Genomic DNA, 24,565 nt, shown 5'->3' on the forward strand with positions numbered 1-24,565 from the left:
AGTTCTAGAGCTTTAGTGATGGATTCTTTAATGGGGATCACAATCTGGACATCGTCGGCAAATATGAAGTGTTTAAGGTTCAATTTGTTTAGCAATTGGCAAAGCGGGAGAAGGTATAAGTTGAAAAGTGTCGGTGAGAGGGAGGAACCCTGAGGAACTCCTTGCAAAGATGGGTATCTGGGGGATTCTTTGTTTTGAATTTTAACCTTGAAACCTCTGTTTTCTAAGAATGTCTTGAACCATGTTAGTGCTGATCCTGCAATACCGATGTTCGCCAGTTGTTTTAGTAATATGGCGTGGTTGACAGTATCGAACGCTGCAGATAGGTCCAATAAAATCAGAAGGAAGGCCTGTCCTTTGTCTAGGCCCAATATAATGTAGTCAGTCAGTGAAATGAGAAGGGATTCGGTGCTTGATGCCTTTCTGAAACCAAATTGAGTAGGGAATAGAATTCCGTGTTCCTCTATGTAGTCCGATAGTTGTGTGTTGACTAGTTTCTCCATCACCTTGGCAATGAAAGGCAGATTTGAGATTGGACGGAAGTTGTTGGGATCAATGGGGTCCAAGTTAGGCTTCTTAAGGAGCGGTTTGATGGATGCTAGTTTGAGGTTGTCTGGATAGAAACCCTGGGTGAATGAGCAGTTTATGATGTCTGCTAGGGTTTTGGTTATGGTGTCCGGGATTAGCAGTAGTAATTTAGACGGGATCTGGTCTAATGGATGCGATGAGGGTTTCATTTTTTTAAGAAGTGTTTGGATCTCTGAGGAAGTGGTGAGTTCAAGAGATTGGAGGGAGATGTCTTTATTATGGAGTACGTAATTGCTAGCTGGTGAGCCTGTATTGGGCTTTAATTGTGATAGCAGGTTCGTGATTTTCTTACTGAAGAAGAGTGCCAGCTCATCAGCTTTTGTTTGAGCTTGGTTAGGTGGTATATAAGAGAATTCTTTTTCACTCAGTGCATAGTTAAGCTCTGGAATTCATTGCCAGCGGACGTGGTTACAGCAGTTAGTGTAACTGGGTTTAAAAAAGGTTTGGATAAGTTCCTAGAGGAAAAATCCATAAACTGCTATTAAGCAGTAGTAGCTTGAGATTTAATGTTTGGGTATTTGTCAGATACTTGTGACTTGGGTTGGCCACTGTTAGAAACGGCATACTGGGCTTGAGGACCCTTGATTTGACCCAGTATGGCACATCTTATGTTATGTCATCTGTTTTGAAATATACTTTTCATTAGTATGGTTTCCTTGCTGTTATGATTGATTTATATCTCTTCATTTTGTTTTATGAGGAATGGTGATATTTCTGTTTGCATTATTGCACTGCTTAGGAGTCTTGTTTTAGTGGCTTCCAGTCCAGTTTTTTGTCTGCACCTTACTAGTTATACTTTATGGCAACTTTATTTTTACTTGGTGAGGGTCAGTCTCTGTTCTGCATTTGTGACCAAGGTGAGGTAGTCTGCTAGCTGGGAAAATGCTTTGTACCTGTTGAGTTAAAGGTTTTCCAGTTTGGTAGAGACTGACATACATGATTGAAAGGGCTTCTCGGGTGCTAAAAATGATGGCATTTAAGCCTGCTAGATACTGCAATGCCTGCAGCAAGTGCTGGGGATTTGATTGTCAAGGAGCTCCAAGGGGGACCCCTCTCCCACCCAGCCCTCATCGTGCTCAATAACGAGTAATGTGGCCCCAGCACAAAAAAGTTTGCCCACCCCTGTACTAGATGGACCATTTAGAGCCCTCAAAGTTGTGGAGTTCTTAGAAGCTATTCTAGTCACAGTGGAAGGATGGATGTCCCATATGTTGAAGAGGGTTGTAAAATACTAGAACAAATAGATGCCTTTCACGTCCTAAGGTGATCCAGAGCTGGGGACCATGTGCAGCCACTGGGGCTAAGGGCAGTCACTACAGAAAGAGAATCCCCTGGGCCAGACTGTATATGCATCCATCGCAACAGGCACTGCTAACTTACTGGTCTTCAGCCTCTCAGGCCACAGCTGTTAGCTATAGGTGCCATGGACAGCAGAGAAGAATCTGGCCTGGTGGTTGCTTTATTTGAGCCTCTTAAAAAGTGGTAGATGTGGGTCTGCCCAACTGGGCTGTGCTTGGTGGTTGGGGAGCTCATAGCTGGGGCCAGCTGACACAAGCAAGTTGACCGAAGGAGGAAGCTCCTTGGCCTATGAATAAGGTAAATTTAAGGGACATTGAATTGACATTTCAGGCTTTCCTACCCAGAGGGAAAGACAGGGTCCTCAAAAATAGCACCAAAATAGTAGCAGATGTGGACAAGCAGGGAACACTTGCAGTCCTAGGTTTGTGGAAGAAGTGAGTGGGATTCTCACATGGGCAAAGAGGAATCTGTCCTAGCTGCCAGCACCAAACACCACAGAAACAAAACACATGGACACATTTTTTCTCAGTAGGAGGTGGTGGGATCTTACTTACCCAGGAGGCTTTCAGTATGATAGCAGATCAATTGGGGTCTACAGTCTGTGTGCATAATGGCAATCTGGACCTAATGCCAAGCTAGACAAGTTATTTGGACAGCAGAAGTAGGCAGGATACAGGAGGATAGCTACCTTAATCTGTGCCTGGCCAAAGGGCAGACTCCTGTGACTATGTCCACCTTGGCCCTTGATAGGCAAGCAGATTAAGGAATCATTTCGGATTAACCAAGGAAACCCGGTAAGGTCCCCCTAGTGGGGTATCCCTCTACAGCACCCCAAGAAACATCTGTGGCAATATCCAATACTAATGTAACAACCAGTTCCATTTTTGTATTATGAGAGGGCTGCAACTATGAGGTATGGACTGTTTCCAAACAGTAGGACCATGCTAAAAACACATAGGAACTCTACCCCAAGTTCAAAGGTTCTTTTTTCAAGCTTACTTGTGAGCATAAGTCTTTCCCAAGGAAGTTGGATTCTCCACAAATCCTAGGCTTCTTGCAGAAGGGCCTGGCTTGGCTTGTAATTCACTAGGATTGCAAGCAATAGCCATTTCCTGTGGTACCAGGTATCCAGATGTAGGGTGGCCTTATAAAAGGGATGAAAGCTATATGGAAACCCTTCAGACTTATTCCCCAGGGGGATTCTACCCTGATCCTGAGCACCCTTCCAGCCTTTAAAGCAAGCATCCATTAAAGACCGGATTGGGGGGGGGGGGGGGGGGGGGGGAGAGAGAGAGTAAAAACTTTCCGAAAACCTTCCGTTCAATAGCAGTAGCAAAAGAAAATTGAAACCTATCTGGTTCTCAAAGGAGGTGGCTGACAAAATTAAAGCTAAAAGAACAGCATTCAAGAAATATAAAAGATCCCAAAGGGAGGAGCACAAAGAAGAATATTTGTATCAACTGAGGGAGACAAATTAATCAAGTTGGCAAAGAGTCAAGCAGAAGAGAGGATTGCCAAGGAGATAAAAAATGGTGACAAAACATTTTTCAGATACATCAGCGAAAAGAGAAAGGTCCAAAGTGGTATAGTGAAATTGAAAGGTGGTAATGATCAATGTGTGGAGAGAGACGAAGAAATGGCAGAAATATTAAACGAATACTTCAGCTCTGTGTTCACTAAAGAAGACCCTGGAGAAGGACCATCTCTACACAACAAGAAACTGGAGGGAAGTGGAATGGATATAAATCCTTTTACAGTAGAAAATGTGTGGGATGAGCTAAAGAACTTGAAAGTGGACAAAGCCATGGGGCCTGATGGGATTCATCCAAGGATATTGAGGGAGCTCAGAGATGTTCTGGCAGCTCCGCTGTGTGACCTGTTCAATAGATCCCTAGAAACGGGAGTGGTGCCAAGTGATTGGAGAAGAGCGGTGGTGGTCCCGCTTCACAAGAGTGGGAACAGGGAGGAGGCTGGCAACTACAGACCGGTTAGCCTCACTTCGGTGGTGGGAAAAGTAATGGAGTCACTGCTGAAAGAGAGAATAGTGAACTATCTACAGTCCGGAGAATTGATGGACCAGAGGCAACATGGATTCACCAGGGGAAGATCCTGTCAGACAAATCTGATTAACTTTTTTGACTGGGTAACCAAGGAATTGGATCGAGGAAGAGCGCTTGATATCATATACTTGGATTTCAGCAAAGCTTTTGATACGGTTCCGCACAGGAGACTGCTGAGTAAAACGAGAAGCTTAGGAGTGAGGGCCGAGGTGGTGACCTGGATTGCAAATTGGCTGACAGACAGAAGACAATGTGTGATGGTAAATGGAACCTTCTCTGAAGAGAGAGCGGTTTTAAATGGTGTACCGCAAGGATCGGTGTTGGGACCGTTCCTGTTCAATATCTTTGTGAGCGACATTGCGGACGGGATAGAAGGTAAGGTTTGTCTTTTTGCGGATGACACGAAGATCAGCAACAGAGTGGACACGCCGGAAGGAGTGGAGAGAATGAGACGGGATCTAAGGAAACTGGAAGATTGGTCGAAGATATGGCAGCTCAGATTCAATGCCAAGAAGTGCAAAGTCATGCATATGGGGAGTGGAAACCCGAATGAACTGTATTCGATGGGGGGGGAAAAGCTGATGTGCACGGAGCAGGAGAGGGACCTTGGGGTGATAGTGTCTAATGATATGAAGTCTGCGAAACAATGCGACAAGGCGATAGCAAAAGCCAGAAGAATGCTGGTGTTACGCTTGGGCTCCGGTCAGGAGGCGTGAACACCACCCAGCAGGGTGGCTCCAGGTGGAGAGAGACAGGAAGCAGAAACAGTGTCTGGTTCCAGGTTGGGTCAAGGCAGGCAGCAATAAGCAGTGTCTAGTTCAGGCTGGGTCAGAGCAGGCGGCAAGGAGCAGAGTCTAAGTTCAGGCTGGGTCAGGGCACAGTAAGCAGGGCAAGGCAGGTCAGAAGGCCCGTAGGCCACACACACACAGAAGGCCCGTAGGCCACACACCATAAGCGGGGCAAGGCAGGTCAGAAGGCCCGTAGGCCACACACACACAGAAGGCCCGTAGGCCACACACCATAAGCGGGGCAAGGCAGGTCAGAAGGCCCGTAGGCTCCACACACACAGACAGAAGGCCCGTAGGCCACACACCATAAGCAGAGCAGGGCAGGTCAGACGGCCCGTAGGCCACACACACACAGAAGGCCCGTAGGCCACACACCATAAGCAGAGCAGGGCAGGTCAGACGGCCCGTAGGCCACACACACACACAGAAGGCCCGTAGGCCACACACCATAAGCGGGGCAAGGCAGGTCAGAAGGCCCGTAGGCTCCACACACACAGACAGAAGGCCCGTAGGCCACACACCATAAGCAGAGCAGGGCAGGTCAGAAGGCCCGTAGGCCACACACACACAGAAGGCCCGTAGGCCATACACCGTAAGCAGAGCAAGCAGGTCAGAAGGCCCGTAGGCCAGGTGAGAACACAACGAGGAAGGAGGCCCGAAGGCCGCGCAAGGCAAGGAAAGGCCCGAAGGCCGCGCAAGGCAGGCTAGAGCAGGGAGCCCAGGTGAGCTCGATGCCGAAGCACCGAGGCAACTGGCAGGCAGGGTTATAAGGACACACCCAGAGCACAGAGTGGACAGATAAGATGGACTGGGCCTGTCCGGAAAGCCAGCACTAGAGGGACCCCTGGTGGTGAGGCGGTTGCACTGCAGCCAAAACCGTAACAGCTGGGCTGCATAGAGAGAGGAATATCGAGTAAGAAAAGGGAAGTGATTATTCCCTTGTACAGGTCCTTGGTGAGGCCTCACCTGGAGTACTGTGTTCAGTTCTGGAGACCGTATCTACAAAAAGACAAAGACAAGATGGAAGCGGTACAGAGAAGGGCGACTAGGAAGGTGGAGGATCTTCATCGCATGACGTACGAGGAGAGATTGAAGAATCTAAATATGTACACCCTGGAGGAAAGGAGGAGCAGAGGTGATATGATACAGACTTTCAGATACTTGAAAGGTTTTAATGATCCAAAGACAACGACAAACCTGTTCCGTAGGAAAAAAATCAGCAGAACCAGGGGTCACGATTTGAAGCTCCAGGGAGGAAGATTCAGAACCAATGTCAGGAAGTATTTCTTCACGGAGAGGGTGGTGGACGCCTGGAATGCCCTTCCGGAGGATGTGGTGAAGACCAGAACTGTGAAGGACTTCAAAGGGGCGTGGGATAAACACTGTGGATCCATAAAGTCAAGAGGCCGCCAATGAAGAGTGGGTGACTCACCAGAATGACAGCTACTGCCTGGAGACAATACCCTTATTCAATAAACATACACATACTTACTGTGACTCCAACATCGCTCTAAGCTTCAACAGCAAGAGGAAATGTGGAAAAATGGATTTACACTCACAAAGAGGGGAGTAGCTGGCTTGTAACGGCGGTTACTACCCCAAACTAAATAAGCCTGATACTTCACCTTCAATGCATATACAGCATAGTTCTCTGCTTCAACGACAGGGGAGAAGAAAAAAGGGTTCGCACTCACAAAGCGGGGAGTAGCTGGCTTGTTACGGCGGTTACTACCCCAAACCAAATGTGTCTGATACTTCACTTTCGATGCATATCCAGCATGGCTCTCTGCTTCAACGGCATGGGAGAAAGACTGATACATCACGCATTTCCAGCATAGCTCCCTGCTTCAACAGCAGGGGAGAAGAAAAACAACCAATAAGGACTGTATAACATAGTCTGGGTAAAACAAATAAGCATGGGTGTAGCTTGCTTATTGCGGCGGTTACTACCCCTACTACCCCTAACTAATCAAGCTAGATATTTCAATGGTGGGGGTGGAAGGTAAATAGAACCAAGATCTAAGAGAAACAGATAAGTATGAGAGAAAAAATGTGAGAAGCTTGCTGGGCAGACTGGATGGGCCGTTTGGTCTTCTTCTGCTGTCATTTCTATGTTTCTATGTTTCTAAGTATGTTTCACCAGATGCATTTTGGAGTTACAGCCTGCTCATGCAGATAAACATTTTTAGAGATTGCTCAATAATCAATCAAGGCCATTGCCCTCATGGCTGTTGAAGGTACTGTTCCTCTTCTGAGTCAGTCAGTGTCACTATCAGGCTGAACATGTTCTGGGGGGGGGGGGGGGGGAATGAAAAGGAGAGAAGCAGCTTCCAAGACCACATTAGCAAGATGGGTTTAAGGAATCAGTTGTGTGGTAGGCAGTTCCAGGGGCACTCCACACATTACTCTATAAGGGTGCAGCCGGCATCCTGGACAGAACCATTGCAGGTCCTCCCCCCGCACATGTTTTTCCAAGATGCAACTTTTGGATTTGGGATCTTTAAGGCATCACTGTCTTCTCACCCTTTTGTGTCTCCCAAGTGTAATGGACGGGTCTAGCAGGCAAGAAGGAAAGTTAAATTATTTTTCCATGATTTTCTTTTCTTGAATCCTGCTAGACCAGTACAGGGACCATAAATAGTTGAGCAAATAACTATTCATTCTTTCTCTCTCATCCTCATCCTCTCCCTACCTCACCTCAAAGAAAATATTAAATCTAAATGAGAAGGGGCAAGACAGGGGGCCGGTTGCTTTGACAGTAAACTACTGGCAAGGGCCTGTGGCCGTTCCCCTGTTATAGCTGAAAACTAGCTCATGGGGGCCCTCTGTCTCAGTCAACTGAAGTGGGGAAATCCCTAGTGTAATGGACTGGTTTACTGCAAATTCATGAAAGAAAATTATCAGGTAAAAAGAATATTTTAACCATATTGTGCAACACTGACTAGAAAATTTCTGCTTTTGTCTCATCAGACCACAAAACCTTCTTGTGTACAGTTCCCCTAAATGTTTCTTTGCAAGCACTACATGGCATGGCATATATGACTTTTTTCTTCAGCAGTGGCTTCCTTCTTGCTACCCTCCCCATACAGGCCATGTTGGTGGAGTAATTTTGAAAATGTTGAACAGTCATTTTCCCCAGTTTCAGCCAGAGACCTCTTAAATTCTTTTAAAGTAATCTTAGACCTTGCAATCTTAGGCCTTTCCGCTGCAGTTTACTTAACCCACAGCTACTGACTTTGGAGGGATGGCCTGATTGCAGCAGTGTCTTGGTATTGCCAAAATGTTTCCACTTTACATTGATGGACCTGACAGTGCCCAAGAGATATTCAAACACATTGAAATTTTCTTATTGCTTTCCCCCCATCTGCATTTTTGAATAATGTTATCCTGGATGTCTTTCAGCAGCAACTTGTTGGTTATGTTTTGACTTTGGCTGCAAATTCAACTTGATTCTACATCCAGGAATATTTGAATCACCTCAGCTATTGCAATTAGAAACTGTTGGGCTCTATTTCGCTTATGTATCTTGTTAAGGCAGATTTTTGAACCACCTAATTTGGGTTTGTTGTCAAATGTGTGAAGTCTTGTACAATCAAGACTTCTTGGGGTTTTTTATTCTTAATTGCTTTTGGAATATTCTATAATTGTTCTAACACAATGAAAGTGTAAAGTATAGATTAATGCTTTTTGATTTGTATTTTTTAGGCAGCAAAATGTGAAAAATGATTGAAGACTTCTACAAGCACTGTAGATTTTCATCTGATTTAGCATATTTTCCCCTATATATTTTTTTAAACTATCCATATTAATTTCTCAGGTTTTCAAGTACCCAAATAGTTTGAAATGAAATTTTTGATTAGGAGAAGGGAAAAAAATCAAGGGGATATTTACTACATTACGCTAATGAGTATTAATACACATTATGCAATTACAGGCCGATTCTGTAAAGTGTGCAGGAAAACGGGTGCTCAGTTTTGTGCGTCTGCTCTCACAATGCGTGCCCAGCCAACTCTCTTGGGCACATGATCATGTATTTAAATGAGTCGCCACACTAAAAAGGAGGTGCTAGGGACAATAGCACATTCCTTAGCAGCGGAAGCTCAGGAGAGAGAAACTGTCAGCGGGTTCAGAAAACAAATGCTCAATTTTACAAGCATCTGTTTTCCAAACCTGCTGACAGCCACGGGTTAAGAAAATGGACGCTCGTAAAATTGAGCGTCTGTTTTCCTGACCTGACCCGCCAGTACTTCTTAACTTTTTTAAACTTTTTTTTTACCTTTTGTTTCCTCAGACTTAAAATATCGCTATGATATTAAGTCGGAGGATGTACAGAAAAGCCATATCTTCTGCTTTTCTGTACACTTTTTCTGGCTGCTCAGAAATTAGCGCCTGCGCCAGGCGCTAATTTCTGAGCATAAAATATATGGATCGGTCGCACATTTTTTTTTTCGGTGTCGGCGAATGACAGCCTCATCAACATGCATTTGCATGTGATGAATGCTGTTAGTTTAGGTGGGGGTTGGATTCGTGTTTTTGACACGCTAAACCACTTACAGTATAAGGAGTAGTGGACGTGCATTGAAAACACGCATCCAACAGTGGGTTAAACAGTGCGCTCAGCTGAGCACATTTTACAGTATCGGTCTGAGTATGTGGATACATGGCAGCCTAGTTTAATAAATGCATGCCTTATTTTGGTTTAAATAAAAGCAAAATAAATTGAAAGCTTGAAATTGCCAAGGTTGCTTAATATTCCATTGGCTTCCATTCATTGGTAACTAAATTTATGGCTTGGCCACTGTTGGAAACAGGATGCTGGGCTTGATGGACCCTTGGTCTGACCCAGTATGGCGTGTTCTTAACTTTTAGAAAAGAGAACTTTTTCCACAGAATTTTTCTGTGGGAAAATTTTCTACCTCGTATCGCTGGGTTTGAACAAGTCTGAGTGTAAAAATATAAAAAGATTTATTTTTTTTTGGCTACTGGTGGTGATCTGAAATTTCTTGCCTTATAAGGGGTGAGCATCCACCAGTGTGTGAATACAGGGACAGTTTTAACTATAAAATATTTTGCTTACCTGGTCATACTTAATATTGATTGTTGGGTTTTTCTCTAGTGTGAGTCTGTCCCACAAACAACTCAGTACCTTTGAATATTTACTGTATGCTAGGGCTATTTTATGTTTTCAATATCTATTGACTAGTTCTTGAAATTTTAATCTTATAGCTGAAATGCTTTTTATTACTTGTAAATTGTTTTGTTTTTTTATATTGGTATAATTCTCTGCTTTTTACTTTTCATATTTTATATATTCATTGTATGGTGCAATATGGCCTAGTTGCTGCTTGCTAAAAATACTGTACTACCATTCTCCCTAGTTCACGTTTTCTCTGAATTCATAACTTTTTAATAGGTCACTTTTTTATATGTAGGAATTTCTGCTAACTGCTGCTCAGGAGCACCTAGATTTAATTTGGTTTACAATTTGAGTTGGCTAAGTAGGAGGCACGATAGGAATATTTCACCTCAGGAATGAAATGAAATACAAGAAAAGTGCAAAATTTTAATGATTTCAGTGTTCTCTGAGTTGAGTAATAAACCTCTTGTTGATGTTACTTAGTCTGGTCTTATTTTGTCCTACTGAATCAAGGGTGGTATAAATTGCAAATAACCTGCTAGCTTTGAAAAACTTGGCTGCAGATTTGGTTTTCTCTGAAATGAAAACTGAGGACTTTAACAGACCCAAAATATTTCTTTAACAAAGTCAGTTTTATGTACAAAGGCACCTTAAAACTGACTTGGGGGTTGGAGTTTGCCTTTTAAAAAGCCCTTTTAAAATGTGTAATTTTAATTAAGCTTTTGGATATACGACTTCTATTATCTTTTCTCCCCTTATAGGTTCTCCTGAAGAGGTTATTCTGGCCTTGATGTGAAAGTAAGGTAGAAAAACACAGCTACATGTGTTTACTATTTATGATCAGTTTAATCAGTGGTCATGCGAAGAGCGAAGTTCGTCTCTAGACGACTAACTGCCAGCAATATAAATGATTCTCCTAGGAAGAAAGCTTCTCTCCAACTTACTGGAGTGAAAATCTCCTCCAGATACTGACGGAATATCGACTGCAGGAAATGCTTCACATCTTAAGGATGCCAACTACCTAGATTCATGCACCCTATCTGTACAGTTGTGGATGGTTTGCCATCTGAAGGCTCCTCAAGCTCTTATCCAGGCCCTGATTCTGTTTCTGAAATGTCTATGCTTCGTGCTTTGGACCCAGTGCAGACCTGGCTGGGACAAGAGCTGGAGAAGTGTGGTATTGATGCCATGATTTACACTAGATATGTCCTCAGTCTTCTTCTGCATGATAGCTATGACTACGACCTGCAAGAACAGGTATTTAATTGATTTTAAATGTTGTACAGTGAATGCGTATACTTGTATCTTTGTGAAAATTTTGTACATTTGTGGTTTGTGATCAGCGTAAGCAGTTTGGCTATCTTCTGTTTTGTGTGTTTTGACTCTTCTCCTATTGTAGCCTCTGTTGCTCTCTCTACATACCCTGTTATCCCACACAAAAGACTTAAATACGGCATGAACTGAGTCAGTGTAAAAGGAAGGTTTCTGTATGTTAGTGACCTTGTACATTATCTGAAGTTTTAGCAATTATCATGCCTTGGTGCTCTTTTCAAACATTATCCCGTCCTGATAAAAGGCTGCATGTATTCCCATAGTTTTGTAGATAAGAACCAAATTCCTGTTCAGTCTGTTGCATGGGGATGTTATGCACTTCCTTTCCCAAAGCCAGTGTATGTCATATTTACAATGTCCCCCCAAACTATAGCCAGCCAGAGAAGGAGAGAGACCTAAGGTGATTCTTTTTGTGGTAATGCAGGCTTTGTACAGAAATGTGATTCCTAGTGTTGCTGATATGTAACAAGATGCTACACTAATGGGTTAGTGCGGTATGTTACTGCTAGGGACCTTTCTTTTCAGTATTTCATTTTGCCTGGGATTTTCAATATTATAACAAGTCAGTGGGAAAATTACTTTGATATAACACACAGGAAAAAAAAAATCAGTGGAAAAGTCATTTTTTCCTCTGATTTCTTTTTTGTTCACACATTAAAATTCCCTGGCAAAATAAAATAAAAGCTGAAAACAAAGGTCCCTGGTTACTATCTTGACTTCAAGTTATCATATATTATAACAGAAAAAGCTGTTGCAAACCAGTTGAATTTTTTTAATGCATTGTCTAAAATGTCAACAAATCGAGTTTATTGATTTATTTGGGGTTTGAAGCTGTGAATTTAATATTAAAATTAGAATATTCTTTCAGCAGGTCTCTCATTTAAGCATAAGCACATCAATTTAATTTTCTATTTCAAATTCAGTCACATTTTTATTGTAAGCTGTATCTTCAGATTGATTCCAGTTAGAAATTTTATTTTGTTTTCCAAGCTAAAGGCTCATTTATTTTCAGTTTTTCATAGTTTTTGGCTCCATCAAAATGTGTGTGATAGTTCTCTGACAAGCATATCAATGAATCAGTACAACTGTTTAAAAAAGATTTGGACAAGTTTCTGGAGAAATGTCCATTAGCTACTATTAGCCGGGTAGGCTTAAGGAATGCCTCCTCTTGCTTTTGGGAGAAAGCAATAGGGGATGAATCTCCCTATTAGGATCTGTTGGGTACTTTCAAGTGGCCAGGATTGGCCACTGTCAGGATGCTTGGCTCAATGGATCATTGATCTGATTTAGTTGCTTTCTCTTATGAATCAGACAAATTACTATCCGAGTTTGATAATTATTAGGGTTTGTCCTTAATTGCTCAAAATTGTACACTCGAATTGGAGCGTATAGGTCTTGGCAAAAGACTCATCTCCCAGAAGACAGAATGCATGATATTGTGGACATAGTGAGACTTCAGTTAGCATACATCAGCATGGCCCATGTTGAGGGTACTTGGGCCTTAGTTGCCACTATATAAGTAACTCTTATGAGGCATCTCCTTATAAGACAAGCCCAACGGCTTTAATCTCAGTGAAATCAGACCACTCAAGAATTCCATTTCTGTAATGGAAGAGCTTAGACTCCTTGGCTTAATCTTAGTTGATACTAATTCAGCTATATTCTTTAAATATAGCCATGCAAACTTAGTTATCTACATATGTATACCTGGATAACTTTAAACCTAACCAGCAGTATAAGATAGCTGAGTTTAAACTTATTTGGCTAAAGGTAGTCAGATAACTTTATTCAAGGATATTCAACGGGATATTTATCCCACTGAATATCCTTGATAACTCATTCAGCTAACTTTAGCCAGACAAGTTATCCATTTTACTGTTTTTTGAAAATTAACGTTTGTTTCTGTGGTGGTTTTATAGGCTTGAAGAGCTGAACAGTTAGTATGGATGGGCAGACTAAATAGGCCATATGGTCTTTTTCAAGCTGTCATGTTTGTGTTGCAGTTTGGCCAATAGTCTTCCCTTCCAAACTTCTCCTCACTGACATGTATTCAAGACAGATGCATCCTGTTGGAGACTTTGGTCCCTTCAATAAATGTCCATCAGATTTTTGGAGTTAAGAGCAGTGCAGACAACTCTAAAGGCTTTCCAAAATCAAGTGACCAATAACATTGTACTGGTTCATAAATAAGTTGGTCATGTTTTTTCATAACAAGCAGGAAGGAATGAAATCCCTCATGTGCTAGGAGATTATCAAGGAATAAAATTGAGCCTTCTCTAATGGGGTTTATCTAGGAATCACATATCTGAAAGGAAAGGACAACAGCCTGCCAGATTCTGTCAACTACTGGACTCATGAGTGCTCCCTGGATAGGATATAACAAACTCTTCCTTGAGTGGGGTCGCTGTGGATCTGTTTGTAAGTTTCACAAACTGGAAAGTATCAGGTTTCTGCTCCAGGAGATCATCATAAGGTAGGCTAGCAGCAGACACTTCTATATGTGTATCTTCAATTTCTGGTGTGAAGATCTTAAATCAGGCAGAGATGGTCTTTGAGAACCACAAACAGGCCAGGTTTTCAGGATGTCCACAATGAATATGCATTTGAGAGATATGCTTGCATTGTCTCTGTATGCAAATCTACCTCATGATTATTCATTGTGGATATCCTGAATACCTGGCCTGTTTAGAGCTGTCGAGGATGGGAGTTGGCCACCTCTGTTATAAAGGATCAGGGAACAGTTATCCACATTGTTCCCTTTGGCTGAATCAGATATGGTTCTCTCTTCAGGAGATGCCCTTTATGGAACCAATCAGGCTGGGAATTTTTCCAGTCCTGATAACGTAGAACCTGGGTCACTGCTCCATCCCAGCATATGGTTTCTGGCCCTCACAGCTGGATGTTGAGAGGGATATTAGATCCCCTTATTTCTCTGTGTCTTAAATAGCTCTAGCTACTAGGAAGGTGTCTGAAGGGTTTAAAGTGGAGATTTCCTATATGCTGTGAGAATAAATCCCCTAGATTCTTTCTTTCTTGTCACACTCAATTTGCTTGAATACCTTCAATATCTCACTCTGATCTGAAAACCAAGTCAGAGTTCAGTTCAGTGCAATCGATACTTAATGTCACTTTTGTAAAAGGAAATCTGCTTTGTATACAACCAGCTCGCATATTCATGTGGGGCTTGTTTTAGTTGAAACCATACCCTCTTACCTCGGTCAAGGAGCACTGAATGTGGTTCTAGTCTTGTAAATAAAAGCCCCCTTTTGGGTTTCTTGAATCTTATCAGTTCAGCTACTTAATTTTAAAGGTCATTGTTTTTTTTTTTTTGTTTTTTTTTTTGTGGCAATCACATCAGTTCACAGTATTGGTGAGCTTTTGTGACTTATTTACCTTATGCTATAAGGTCTTTGTAACTTAATCTTCTAAATTTCATCATAATGAAGTAGTGCTCTACAATGATCTCTAGTTTTTACCTGAAGTGGAATCAGAATTCCACTCTTGTCAAACATCCTACCAATATTTTTTTTTCTCAGGCTTCCCCTTAAGGCTGAAGTAATCTTCCACTTACTGCAAAAGAACTCCCCTTTGAGTGGCTCAAGCCCATAAAAGTTTTTCTATTGCTTGTTTGTTTTGATCCCAACAGACCTCATCTGACAAAACGCCATATCTATTTATTTAGTTAGCAGACTACAACTTCCACTATTGTACTTTTGCAGGCTTGACTCTGGTAACTGTTTGTCCATCTCTAAGGTCTGCCTCCACTGAAGAGATTTGCAAGGTTGCAGTATGGCATTCTTTGTACACATTCATAATTTATGTGGATGTGGCATCTATAGCTTTCTAAGTTGGGACTATTCATCCTCCAATACCTGTTTGAAAGATCAAACCCAGCTTGGTCTTTCCTAGGGTCCATTTTTTAAAAAATATTTCAGGATTTTTTCCCTGTTTTTGCTGTTCTTATTGCCAAAAATTCAGACAAAATGAAAGTTCCCTCTAAATACATGGTTTTTTTTTGGCTGTTTACAAATCTAGTCTTTCCTATTCCCTTGACAATTGTCCTCAACTAGGCCAGCAAGGTTACCAACTTCTTAAAAACTATATACTGACAGTGACAGGTTTTTTTTCGCAGAAATTGGGTGACAGATGTTTACTGACCATGCAGCTTCTTACTTATACAAAGAAAACACACAAGTTTTGATTTTTTTTCTGATTTTCATAAGCATGGACATATTTGAACATTAGATCTATGCACATTGTAAATTACAGGACCCGGTTAATTCTATAACCAATTTTTTAAAAAACTTATGTTAAAGTATCTGACTCTAAATATAGACATGTTATACAAAGTGAGATCTAGGAGAGATGCTAAGTTGCAGCAATGGATAAATTGCATCTATACATGTGTAACTGGGGTGGGGGGCATCTGGAAGTGTGATTCTTTCTGCATAAGTTTTCATCTGCTCATCTGACCCATGCTGGAGCAAAACGGGGGATATACTTTATCCCCACGTTTAAATCACTCAATCTTAGGCCTCAAATTATGAAGCATCCAAAGCATGTAATCCGCTTTGAAGTGTCGAAAAAGTGGACTATAAATCAAACAAATGTTTGAGGAAACTAGCACATTTATTTGGGTGTCTGTGTATACACAGTGGTTAGACTGCTGTGGTACTGCAGTAAAGGATCAGGAAAGGATCTTTTTTAATCATGTAAAGCATGGGCCATGGTTCAACTGCATCTTGCAACACCTGTCTACACAGCTGTGATGTCAGAGGGAGCTGGAAAAGAGCGAAGTGTGGTTGCACTGAAAAAACATATGGGCCTTAAGAGTAGGTCCACTTTATGAATCTCTTATGGACAATCTATAAATTTATGGATGGTTAACAACACTGCTAGGAAGTCCCATTGGTAGCAGTAATTGATCTGCTAGTCATTGGAGAAAGTAAGTTTGCTTACCTGTAACAAATGTTCTGTGATGACAGCAGAATGTCACACAATTCATCCACTTCCCTTTGGGGAGTTTTGCCTCTGGTAAGTTTGGCTAATGTAAACTGAGAACACTGGGACTTAATATGTATGAGAACCCACATGCATTGCTGGAAAGCTTTCCCTCTAAATTATTCAGAAGCTCCTCAGACTTCCTTCTTATGATCTCCTTTCTTTGAATAAGGTGCTCTTATTTTTCTATGTCCTTTTCTTCCTTCCATCGCCAACTTCTAATTCTATGCTTTTCACCTTGCTGTGCCAGGTACTCAGAATATCTGGATTGAGTTGGTGCATCATGCCCCTTCTCTAGCTATGTTCAAGTCCCTCCTAAAACCTACATTTTGAGGTTACTTTTAAATATTAAACACTGGCTCTCTTCATGTTTACTGGAATTTCCCCAAATCTTTTGTTTTATCTCTATCTTGACTAGATTGTAAGCTCCATAGAGCAGGGGTACTTTTTTTTTTTTTAAACCAAGCTGTATACATCTAGAAGTGGTATAGAGTAATAGTGGAGGCATGTGATGACTGTATAACTTACTGATGTGACGGCTTGATCTGCTATTATCAAAGAATACCTGTTAATGTAAACGGCTTCATTTTATTCTGAGATGATTTCTATATAGAGGTTATAGTGCCCTTCACCTCCCTATATAGTACACTATTTTTTCTTGAGGCTTAGACTGATTTACAACTAACTGCAGGGAATTGGGGGAGGGGGTGATTAGTGGTATACACTCTTCCCAAGCAGTTTGCTAATAAGATGGGTTTTTTTGGCTTGAAAATGTGACACTAATTTTAATAAATCCTTCTTGCCCATTCACTCGTCCCTCCTTGTAACTACTTTTAGTCATTCACTCTTCTACTCTCTTCATCCTTCCTGTTTCTGGTATGAGTTTCCTGTGCACTTTCCTTCTCCCTGTCTCTCCCTTTGCAGGGCTCTCAACACCTTTCTTCCTGTTCTAAAATATACCCAGCTCTGGTTCAGTGAGCCCAGGCCTCTGTGGTACACAAGGTAGTGAATGGTTGGTGGTGCTGCAAGCATTCAAGGAGACTTTCCCTTTATGTGTGGGGGAGGGAGCAATGGGACACATACAAGTCTATTTCTTTTGAAACTGCATGCTGCCCTTAGTACTAGGCTTGCTCATTCAGCCACAGCTGATGGTCAGATCACATGATTTTGATGTGAAGATGTAGGTTCATGGCACAACATATTTCTTTGTTCTGTTTCATATCAACTAGTGTGAGTGTCTCTAGTTTATAGAATCATGTTAATTGCCTTATAAAATCACCTTGTATGTACTACCCTTTAATTTTAAGTAGCAGAATATTTTGTAGCATAGCGCAAAGCTTGCCACTGTTGTGTTAAAAACCAATCAGCATTGTCTTGCTGCCTTTCTGCTACACCGAAGTATAAATGAGTTGCTGTATCTCATCTGTGAAACTTGACCAAAGTTTAAATCCATATACAGCCATACTTACCAATTTTGAATAACTGCTGGACAGGTACACTGGACAGCAGTAAAGTAGTACATCATAGAATGAGGTTTAGCAGCAGTGGTTTATTAAATGTTGGAGCCAATCTGTTATCCCGGACACAAATTATGACTTCAGAAGCTGGATTTGTGAAGGATAGACAATATGTATGGTGATAGCAAGTTCTTCAGAATATTTCATAAGGAAGGAACTGTTTAACACGTGCATATAGTGGTTACAGTAATTAGATAAGTTATGAAATCTTAACTTATACAGTTAAGCTGTTTTAAAACTATATCCATTTTTCCCATAAAAAAATATTAAAATTCTTTAAAATCTGTATTCAGAAATTACACAGTTAAATTGCATTTTTTTTTCAGGGGGGGGGGCATATTACTTACTTTCTGTCATGCTGCTGCTTCATGCAGCATACTTAAGTCCTTCCCCATAAAAGACCAGAAGACTGGACAGGAAAGTGCTGCCTCTAGGTCACAAAAGTGAGTTGTATAAGAATAGCCTCAGGCTTGTCAATTGTGATGCCTTGCGCTCTGGTCAGATTTACGAGGAAAGAATGATATTAAATGTGCATGCCCATCTCAGCAGATAACTTGGCAGGACTCTGTCAGGCTGATGCAATATCCATGTGGGAAAAATGGGCGTCTCATGATTGAGCACCTGCTTTCCTAATGTGCGCCCATCCACCTCTCCCGAGTGCGTGATGTAGTAAGCTAATGAGCTACTGCGTTAAAAAGGAGGCTCTAGGGCAGGGGTCAGGAACCTTTTTGGCTGAGAGCCATAAACGCCACATATTTTAAAATGTAATTCCATGAGAGCCATACAATATGTTTAAAACTAAATACAAGTAAATGTGTGCATTTTATGTAAGATCACACTTTTAAAGTACAATAAGTCTCTGAAAATATTACACCAGGCCTTAAGACACCAATACATCTCCTATTAGGAAAACGGACCAAGTCAGGCTGCTATAGAGTCCTACACAGAAACTACACACCAGCAGAAAACCTCACCTGAATCACATGTGCTGTCCCTCACCTAACATAGAATAAAGAGACCAAAACGCATAAGAAGCATGCAGAAAAAACTGAATTGGAAACTGCAACAAGCCAGAGTCTCTGTATGCAGTGTAACAAAGGAAAAAAGAAACATCACCCATCCTTATAAAACAAATCAAGAAATATAAAATCAGCAGTAAAACTGTACTAACAAAAAGAACATATTTCGAAACAGCTGATGAGTGGAATATCCAATAATTAAAAACTCATATAAAACATTTCCAGATACCAACAAAATATTTCAAAATAGCAGACACAAAGACCCAGTAATGAAAAATAATAAGGATACAAACATTTTTTTGCTCTGCATACCTGGGAACGTTTGATATCCAGGTGTCCTGAGATTGTTCTGAATTAGCAGGAGGTGGGGTGGTTTGCTTGGAACTTTCTCCTCTCTGTGTCACATACCAGCGCTCTCTCTCACACTGGCTCTCAATGACACACCTATACACACATGCTCTCAGTACTCACATATACACATGTTTTTTCTCTCACTTATATAGGCTCTTAATTACACATTTACACACATGCTGTCTATCTTTTCACGCTTACACACACACACGGGCTTTCAATCACATAAATACATGCTGTCTTTTTCTCTCACACAGACTCTCATTCACATGCTTACAAACATGTCCTCTCTTTCTCTCATTTACACACAGGCTGTCAATCACATCCTCACATGCTCCCTCACCTAAATCAGCTCTCAATCACACACAGACCACATGATCTCTCTCTTACTTATACACACAGGCTCTTAATCATACATACACATGATTTCTCTCACACACAAAGGATCTCAGTCATACACACATACTCTTTCACACAAACAGGTTTTCAATCACAAACTTACACATACAGGTTCCCAATGGTAAACTTACATTCATGCTCTCTCTCTCTCTCACAGGCAGGCTCTCAATCACAGACATACTCTCTTTCACATATACAGGCTCTCAATCATTCACATACATGCAATCTCTCACTCACACACACAGGATCTCAAACACACATGCTTGCTCGCTCATTCACTCTCTCTCTCCCCCACCCCGGGAACTCGCAGCAGCAGCCTCCTCCCAACGCTAACCTCCTTCATTTTCAGCCCTCGCGGAGGCGGAGTCCCATCGGTCGCGGTTGAAGCTCTTCATTTTCCTCCGAGCCGCGCTGCAGTCTTCTTTTCGTCGCGCACCACCCGATGCTCTCCACTTCCTCTTCTGGGCCGCGGGGGGGGGCGGGAAGAAGAGACCACACTAGCATGGTCTCTTCTTCCCGCGCACGCACCCGATGCTCACCACTTCCTCTTCCGGGGGGGGGGGGGGGGCGGGAAGAAGAGAGCACGCCGGTGCCGCTGACTCCAGCTGTCCTGCCGCGTTCCACCCAGGCTGGACAGCATTTTAAGCCCGGGCGGAGGAGGACCGGGGAGCAGCTGGGTCAGCGGGGGACTGGAAAGTGTGGCGACACTTGTCTGCGAGCCAGATGCAGCCCTCAAGAGCCATATCTGGCTCGCGAGCCATGGGTTCCTGACCCCTGCTCTAGGGGAAATTGTGTGTCCCCCCCCCCCCCCCCCCTTAGCGCCGCCTCAGCATCGAGCGCCCAGGAGAAGTGGCTGTGCACAGGTTAGGAAAACGGACGCTCGTAAAATTGAGCGTTCGTTTTCCTAACCTGACAACCAGCAAGACATTCTATTTTTTTTTTCCTTTCATGATATTAAGTCGGAGGAACCACTGCTTATCTGTAAACTTTTGGGGCTCTTAAAGACTTAACACCAGCTCCAGGGCAAAAATGTGCGTATCAGACATAAGGGGAAACTAGCTGATACCCTCATCAACATGGATTTACATGTGATGAGCGATATTAGCAACGTACTGGTTTGGATGTGCTAATCCCCTCATTGCATAAGGGGTTATGGACATGTGTCCAACCGTGGGTTAATCTGCGTGCTAGCCTGAGCTCACAGGATTGCATCGGCCTATGTATGTGCCACCTTAAGAGTTGGGTTTTGAAAAACTACAAAATTCTTGGTAAATTGCCAATCCTGTAATTTTCAGGGTTCCCCCCCTAGTTTTAAATATGAATCTGTTTATGGACTGCAGTATTATGCTTTGGCCAGGTCTAGTAAGATTTAAAATCTTTTAGTTCTGACCATCCAGCCACTGTTTCTCAAGTTGAGTGTTTCTTTTCTGCCCCTCTGTAACTCCAGTAACCACTCTCAGGTAGGGCAGTCTGTACTATGTATACAGAAAAGTATGTCTCTATGGAAGCTGTATGGGTTTTGGTTTTAGATTTGGGTGCAAGGCGCTGATACAGCATTTGGAAAATGAATTCTCCAAACTGCTGAGAATCCCACTGGTTTGCTGCTGAGGAGTGTAATAATACAACAGCAAAATTCCCATTTTAGCATCTGCAACAATTGGGACTGATTTTATTTTACATGAATGTTTTGGGTAAGCCTGTTAATACAGAACTCCTTGGTCTTTGTAAACATGCCATGGACGTTGAAAGAAATATTTAGAAAACCTGACACCAGCCAATTTTTAGGAGCCAGGGGAGGAAAATGTTTTTCCTTGTAACTTTTTTGCTTTGTTTGCTTTTCTTGCTGCCTTTATTTTCTTGTCCTTCCCTCCCCCTTCCTTTAGGCAGGAGGCATTCCAGTCTTCTGTGACTTTTCCTGGGCTAGTGCCAGGCACCAAATTTTTAGGTGCCTAAGCTAACTGGCACCTAGGAATTTCCCACTCCAGAATGTGATGCTAGAAGTCTATTAATGTATGTATTACAGATCATGAATTGCAGCACTGCAAAGTGCTCACACTAGGATGGAGGTTGGACAGGAAATACTGTGGTGCAGTTTCCAATTTTTGAAGCCTTTGGTCACCATTGCTTTATCTAAACAATAGTTCCCATAGGTCATGACTATTGTAGGAGTTAATAGAACAGGAATGGACAGCAAGGAAATTCATGTTCTTGGGTTCAATTTTATTCAAGGAACACTTTGTTAATAAATTTAACAAGAATGACTTAGGATCAATTACTCGTACCACACAGTCAAAAATGTCATTGGAATGTCTTAAGGTATTGAACACATTTTTAAATGAACTAAACATTAATAAGCTCTCATATTTTACTATAGTAAAGGAATCATGAATAGAGTACAGTAAGTACTTGTGCACATGCTATTTTAGTAAAACTCTTTCTTGCAGGTACTGTTCATGAATTTGTGGATGTTTTCCATAGTCCAGTCTGACACATTCCAGGAAGATTCAGCTTAATACATATATGCATTAATGAAGTTTTATAATCAATTAGAATAGATGAAACTTTTAATTATGTTGTAACTTTTGCAGAAATAAAATACTCTTCCCCCTCCCTCCAGTTTCAGGTTGCTTTTTTTTTTTTAACCTTCCGCTAATTTAGCAATACTGAATTTATTGAAATCAAAGCATACTTCAATATTCTAAAGTTCAACACAATTTTTTTCCTTTTAAGACTTTATAATTTGTTTCACTTTAGGAAAATGACATCTTCCTGGGCTGGGAAAAAGGAGCTTACAAGAAGTGGGGAAAGAGCAAAAAAAGGTGTTCAGATTTAACTCTAGAGGAAATGAAGAAACAGGCAGCTGTCCAATGTCTGCGCTCTGCTTCTGATGAAGTAAGTTCTTATGCACGCTTTCAGTAAACTGTTAATTTTTTCTGAGAATAAGCAGGATGAGAGTCCTCTCTGGGTGATTTCAGTAGAGCTGTGGCTGGTATCGCTGAATTCACAGCTTCTAGAACATTCATAGCTCTGCTGAGCATGTGCAGGCATTTCATACGAGGACTTTTAGTTCTATTTTTTCCCCCGCAGAGCCAGTTGGTTCACAAACAGAAATCAAGTGGCTTCTGCAAGTGTCACAAGTGCAGTTGCATCTAGTCAGTCACAGACTCCCTATAAGAGATGTCTTGTGCACAACCACATCATCTCAGGATGCTGCACTTATGGGAAGATAGTCCATCAAACACAAGCACATGGAAAAGTTCTTTAGATTGGATAAGTCAGAGCCATCTGTATCAGATATCAAGGGGCCCAGGAGCTGTACTGAGCCTAAAGAAGAGATGGCTAAGAAGAGATATGTTAAAAATCACCACAAGATTTTACAGACTTCTATATGCAAAAAAAAAAAAAATCTTTGAAAAATTTGAGACAATTAATACATTGAGACATTTTTGTGGACAACCATGTGGTGGCCTGGTGACTAATGGTAAACAACGCTACAGAGTCAATATGTCAGTGATTCTGAGCAGTCATTTGGATTATTACATGATTTTATTATGCCATTAGAATAACAGTTCGGGTGCCTGCATTTGGAATTTGCCTCAGTTTTTGTGTTTTTTTAAATGTCACATCAGGATATGCTAAGGAGGAAAAGCTTGTAAATGAAATAAATGACTGCTTCATGGAGTGGCTGGTCCAAGAGCAGATGAGCGGTATTTTAAAATTAATCCTTAGTGTCATGCAGGATTTGGCGCAAAATGTAACAGTAGTGGGTCCACTTGAGAATAGTGATCATGATGCAATCAAATTTGACTTGATAATTGGAGAAGGGACTTTAAGGGAAACTATACTTTCCCTGTACGTACCTGGATCAGTCCAGACTGTGGTTGAGCCTCCTTTCCAGCAGGTGGAGACAGACTAAAACTTGAAGGATGCCCTATATCAGGACAGAGCCTATCCTCTAACCCAGGGGTGGGCAATTCCGGTCCTCGAGGGCTGCAAACCAGTCGGCTTTTCAGGATATCCTTAATGAATATGCATGAGAGACCTGCATACACACTGCCTCAGTTGTATGCAAATCTATTTCATGCATATTCATTAGGGGTATCCTGAAAACCCGACTGGTTTGCAGCCCTCGAGGACCGGACTTGCCCACCCCTGCTCTAACCCTTCAGTATTCGTCTGTCTCCAGCAGGTGTAGCATCTCCCCTTCGGTTCTCTGCTGAGGGCTAGTCAGTCTTTTCTTCTCTTTTAGGCTCAAGCAAGTACTTCTATTCGTTCTTTCTTGTAAAAAAAAAAAAAAAAAAGACTGTTTTACTTTTTACTGATTTTTTTTTTTTCTGTGTGGGAGACGGCTGTCTCCCAGCTCTTGCCGGGCTCAGGGGGGCTTTGCCCCTTTTGCGCTGCATAGCCTGAGTCCATGTACGCTTCCAGGTGTGGGGACAGAGGCTCTCGGGGTCTCGTTCCCCCCCCCTCTGGCTGCCGAGAGGGTTTTTTAACCCGCTGCTGCGCTCAGTGGAAAAAAAAAAAAAGTTTTAAACTTCAATAAGTTGCAGGTACTCACCTTCCTCTAACTTATTTGCAGCAGTTGACCAGCATTTTTTAATTTTTCTGGTCATAGCAGGCCTTGAACCGGCAGCCAGACAGGCAGGAGGCAGCAGGTTTCCCCCCTGTTCTCTCCGGCCCTGCAGGCTGTAAATCATTTTTCTCTCTGCAGCCTTTTTTTCTCCTCAGAGCGGCTCTATCTTTGCCGCGGGCAGGCAGCTTGCCTCTTTTCTGCCAGCCCCCATCGAGTTTTTGCCGTGGGGGTTCCTTCTATGCCTCCCTGCTGGGTGGGGAAGGTCCCTCCTCGGCAGGGGAAGGCAAATTTAGCCCGGGGATCCCGTCCCCAGAGCTTGGCCAGGCCGTTCTCGGGTCGGGCAGCCCGGGAACGGTGGCCATTTTGGATTTTTTTTATCGGCTCCATTTTCGGAGCTCCCTGGGGCTGGGGGGCCGACTTTTTTTTGCAGCTACCCCCCGATTTGAGCCCCCCAGGAAGGTTTTTTTTTTCACCCCCTCACCTTCCCCTCCCCCACCCGGG

The 24,565-nt window shown here is 42.3% G+C and overlaps 1 protein-coding gene across 1 annotated transcript in view; it reads left to right on the forward strand.

The window, feature by feature from the left end:
• Nucleotides 1-22,410, forward strand: part of LOC115093949 — a 208,450-nt gene extending 186,040 nt beyond the window's left edge. The window contains exon 5 of the mRNA XM_029606459.1: nucleotides 22,246-22,410. Coding sequence (XP_029462319.1) covers nucleotides 22,246-22,410 — 165 coding nt within the window. The remainder of the gene's footprint in view (nucleotides 1-22,245) is intronic.
• The last annotated feature ends 2,155 nt before the right edge of the window (nucleotides 22,411-24,565 follow it).

The sequence above is a fragment of the Rhinatrema bivittatum genome, chromosome 1, assembly GCF_901001135.1.
Source record: "Rhinatrema bivittatum chromosome 1, aRhiBiv1.1, whole genome shotgun sequence".
Classification (NCBI taxonomy): domain Eukaryota; kingdom Metazoa; phylum Chordata; class Amphibia; order Gymnophiona; family Rhinatrematidae; genus Rhinatrema; species Rhinatrema bivittatum.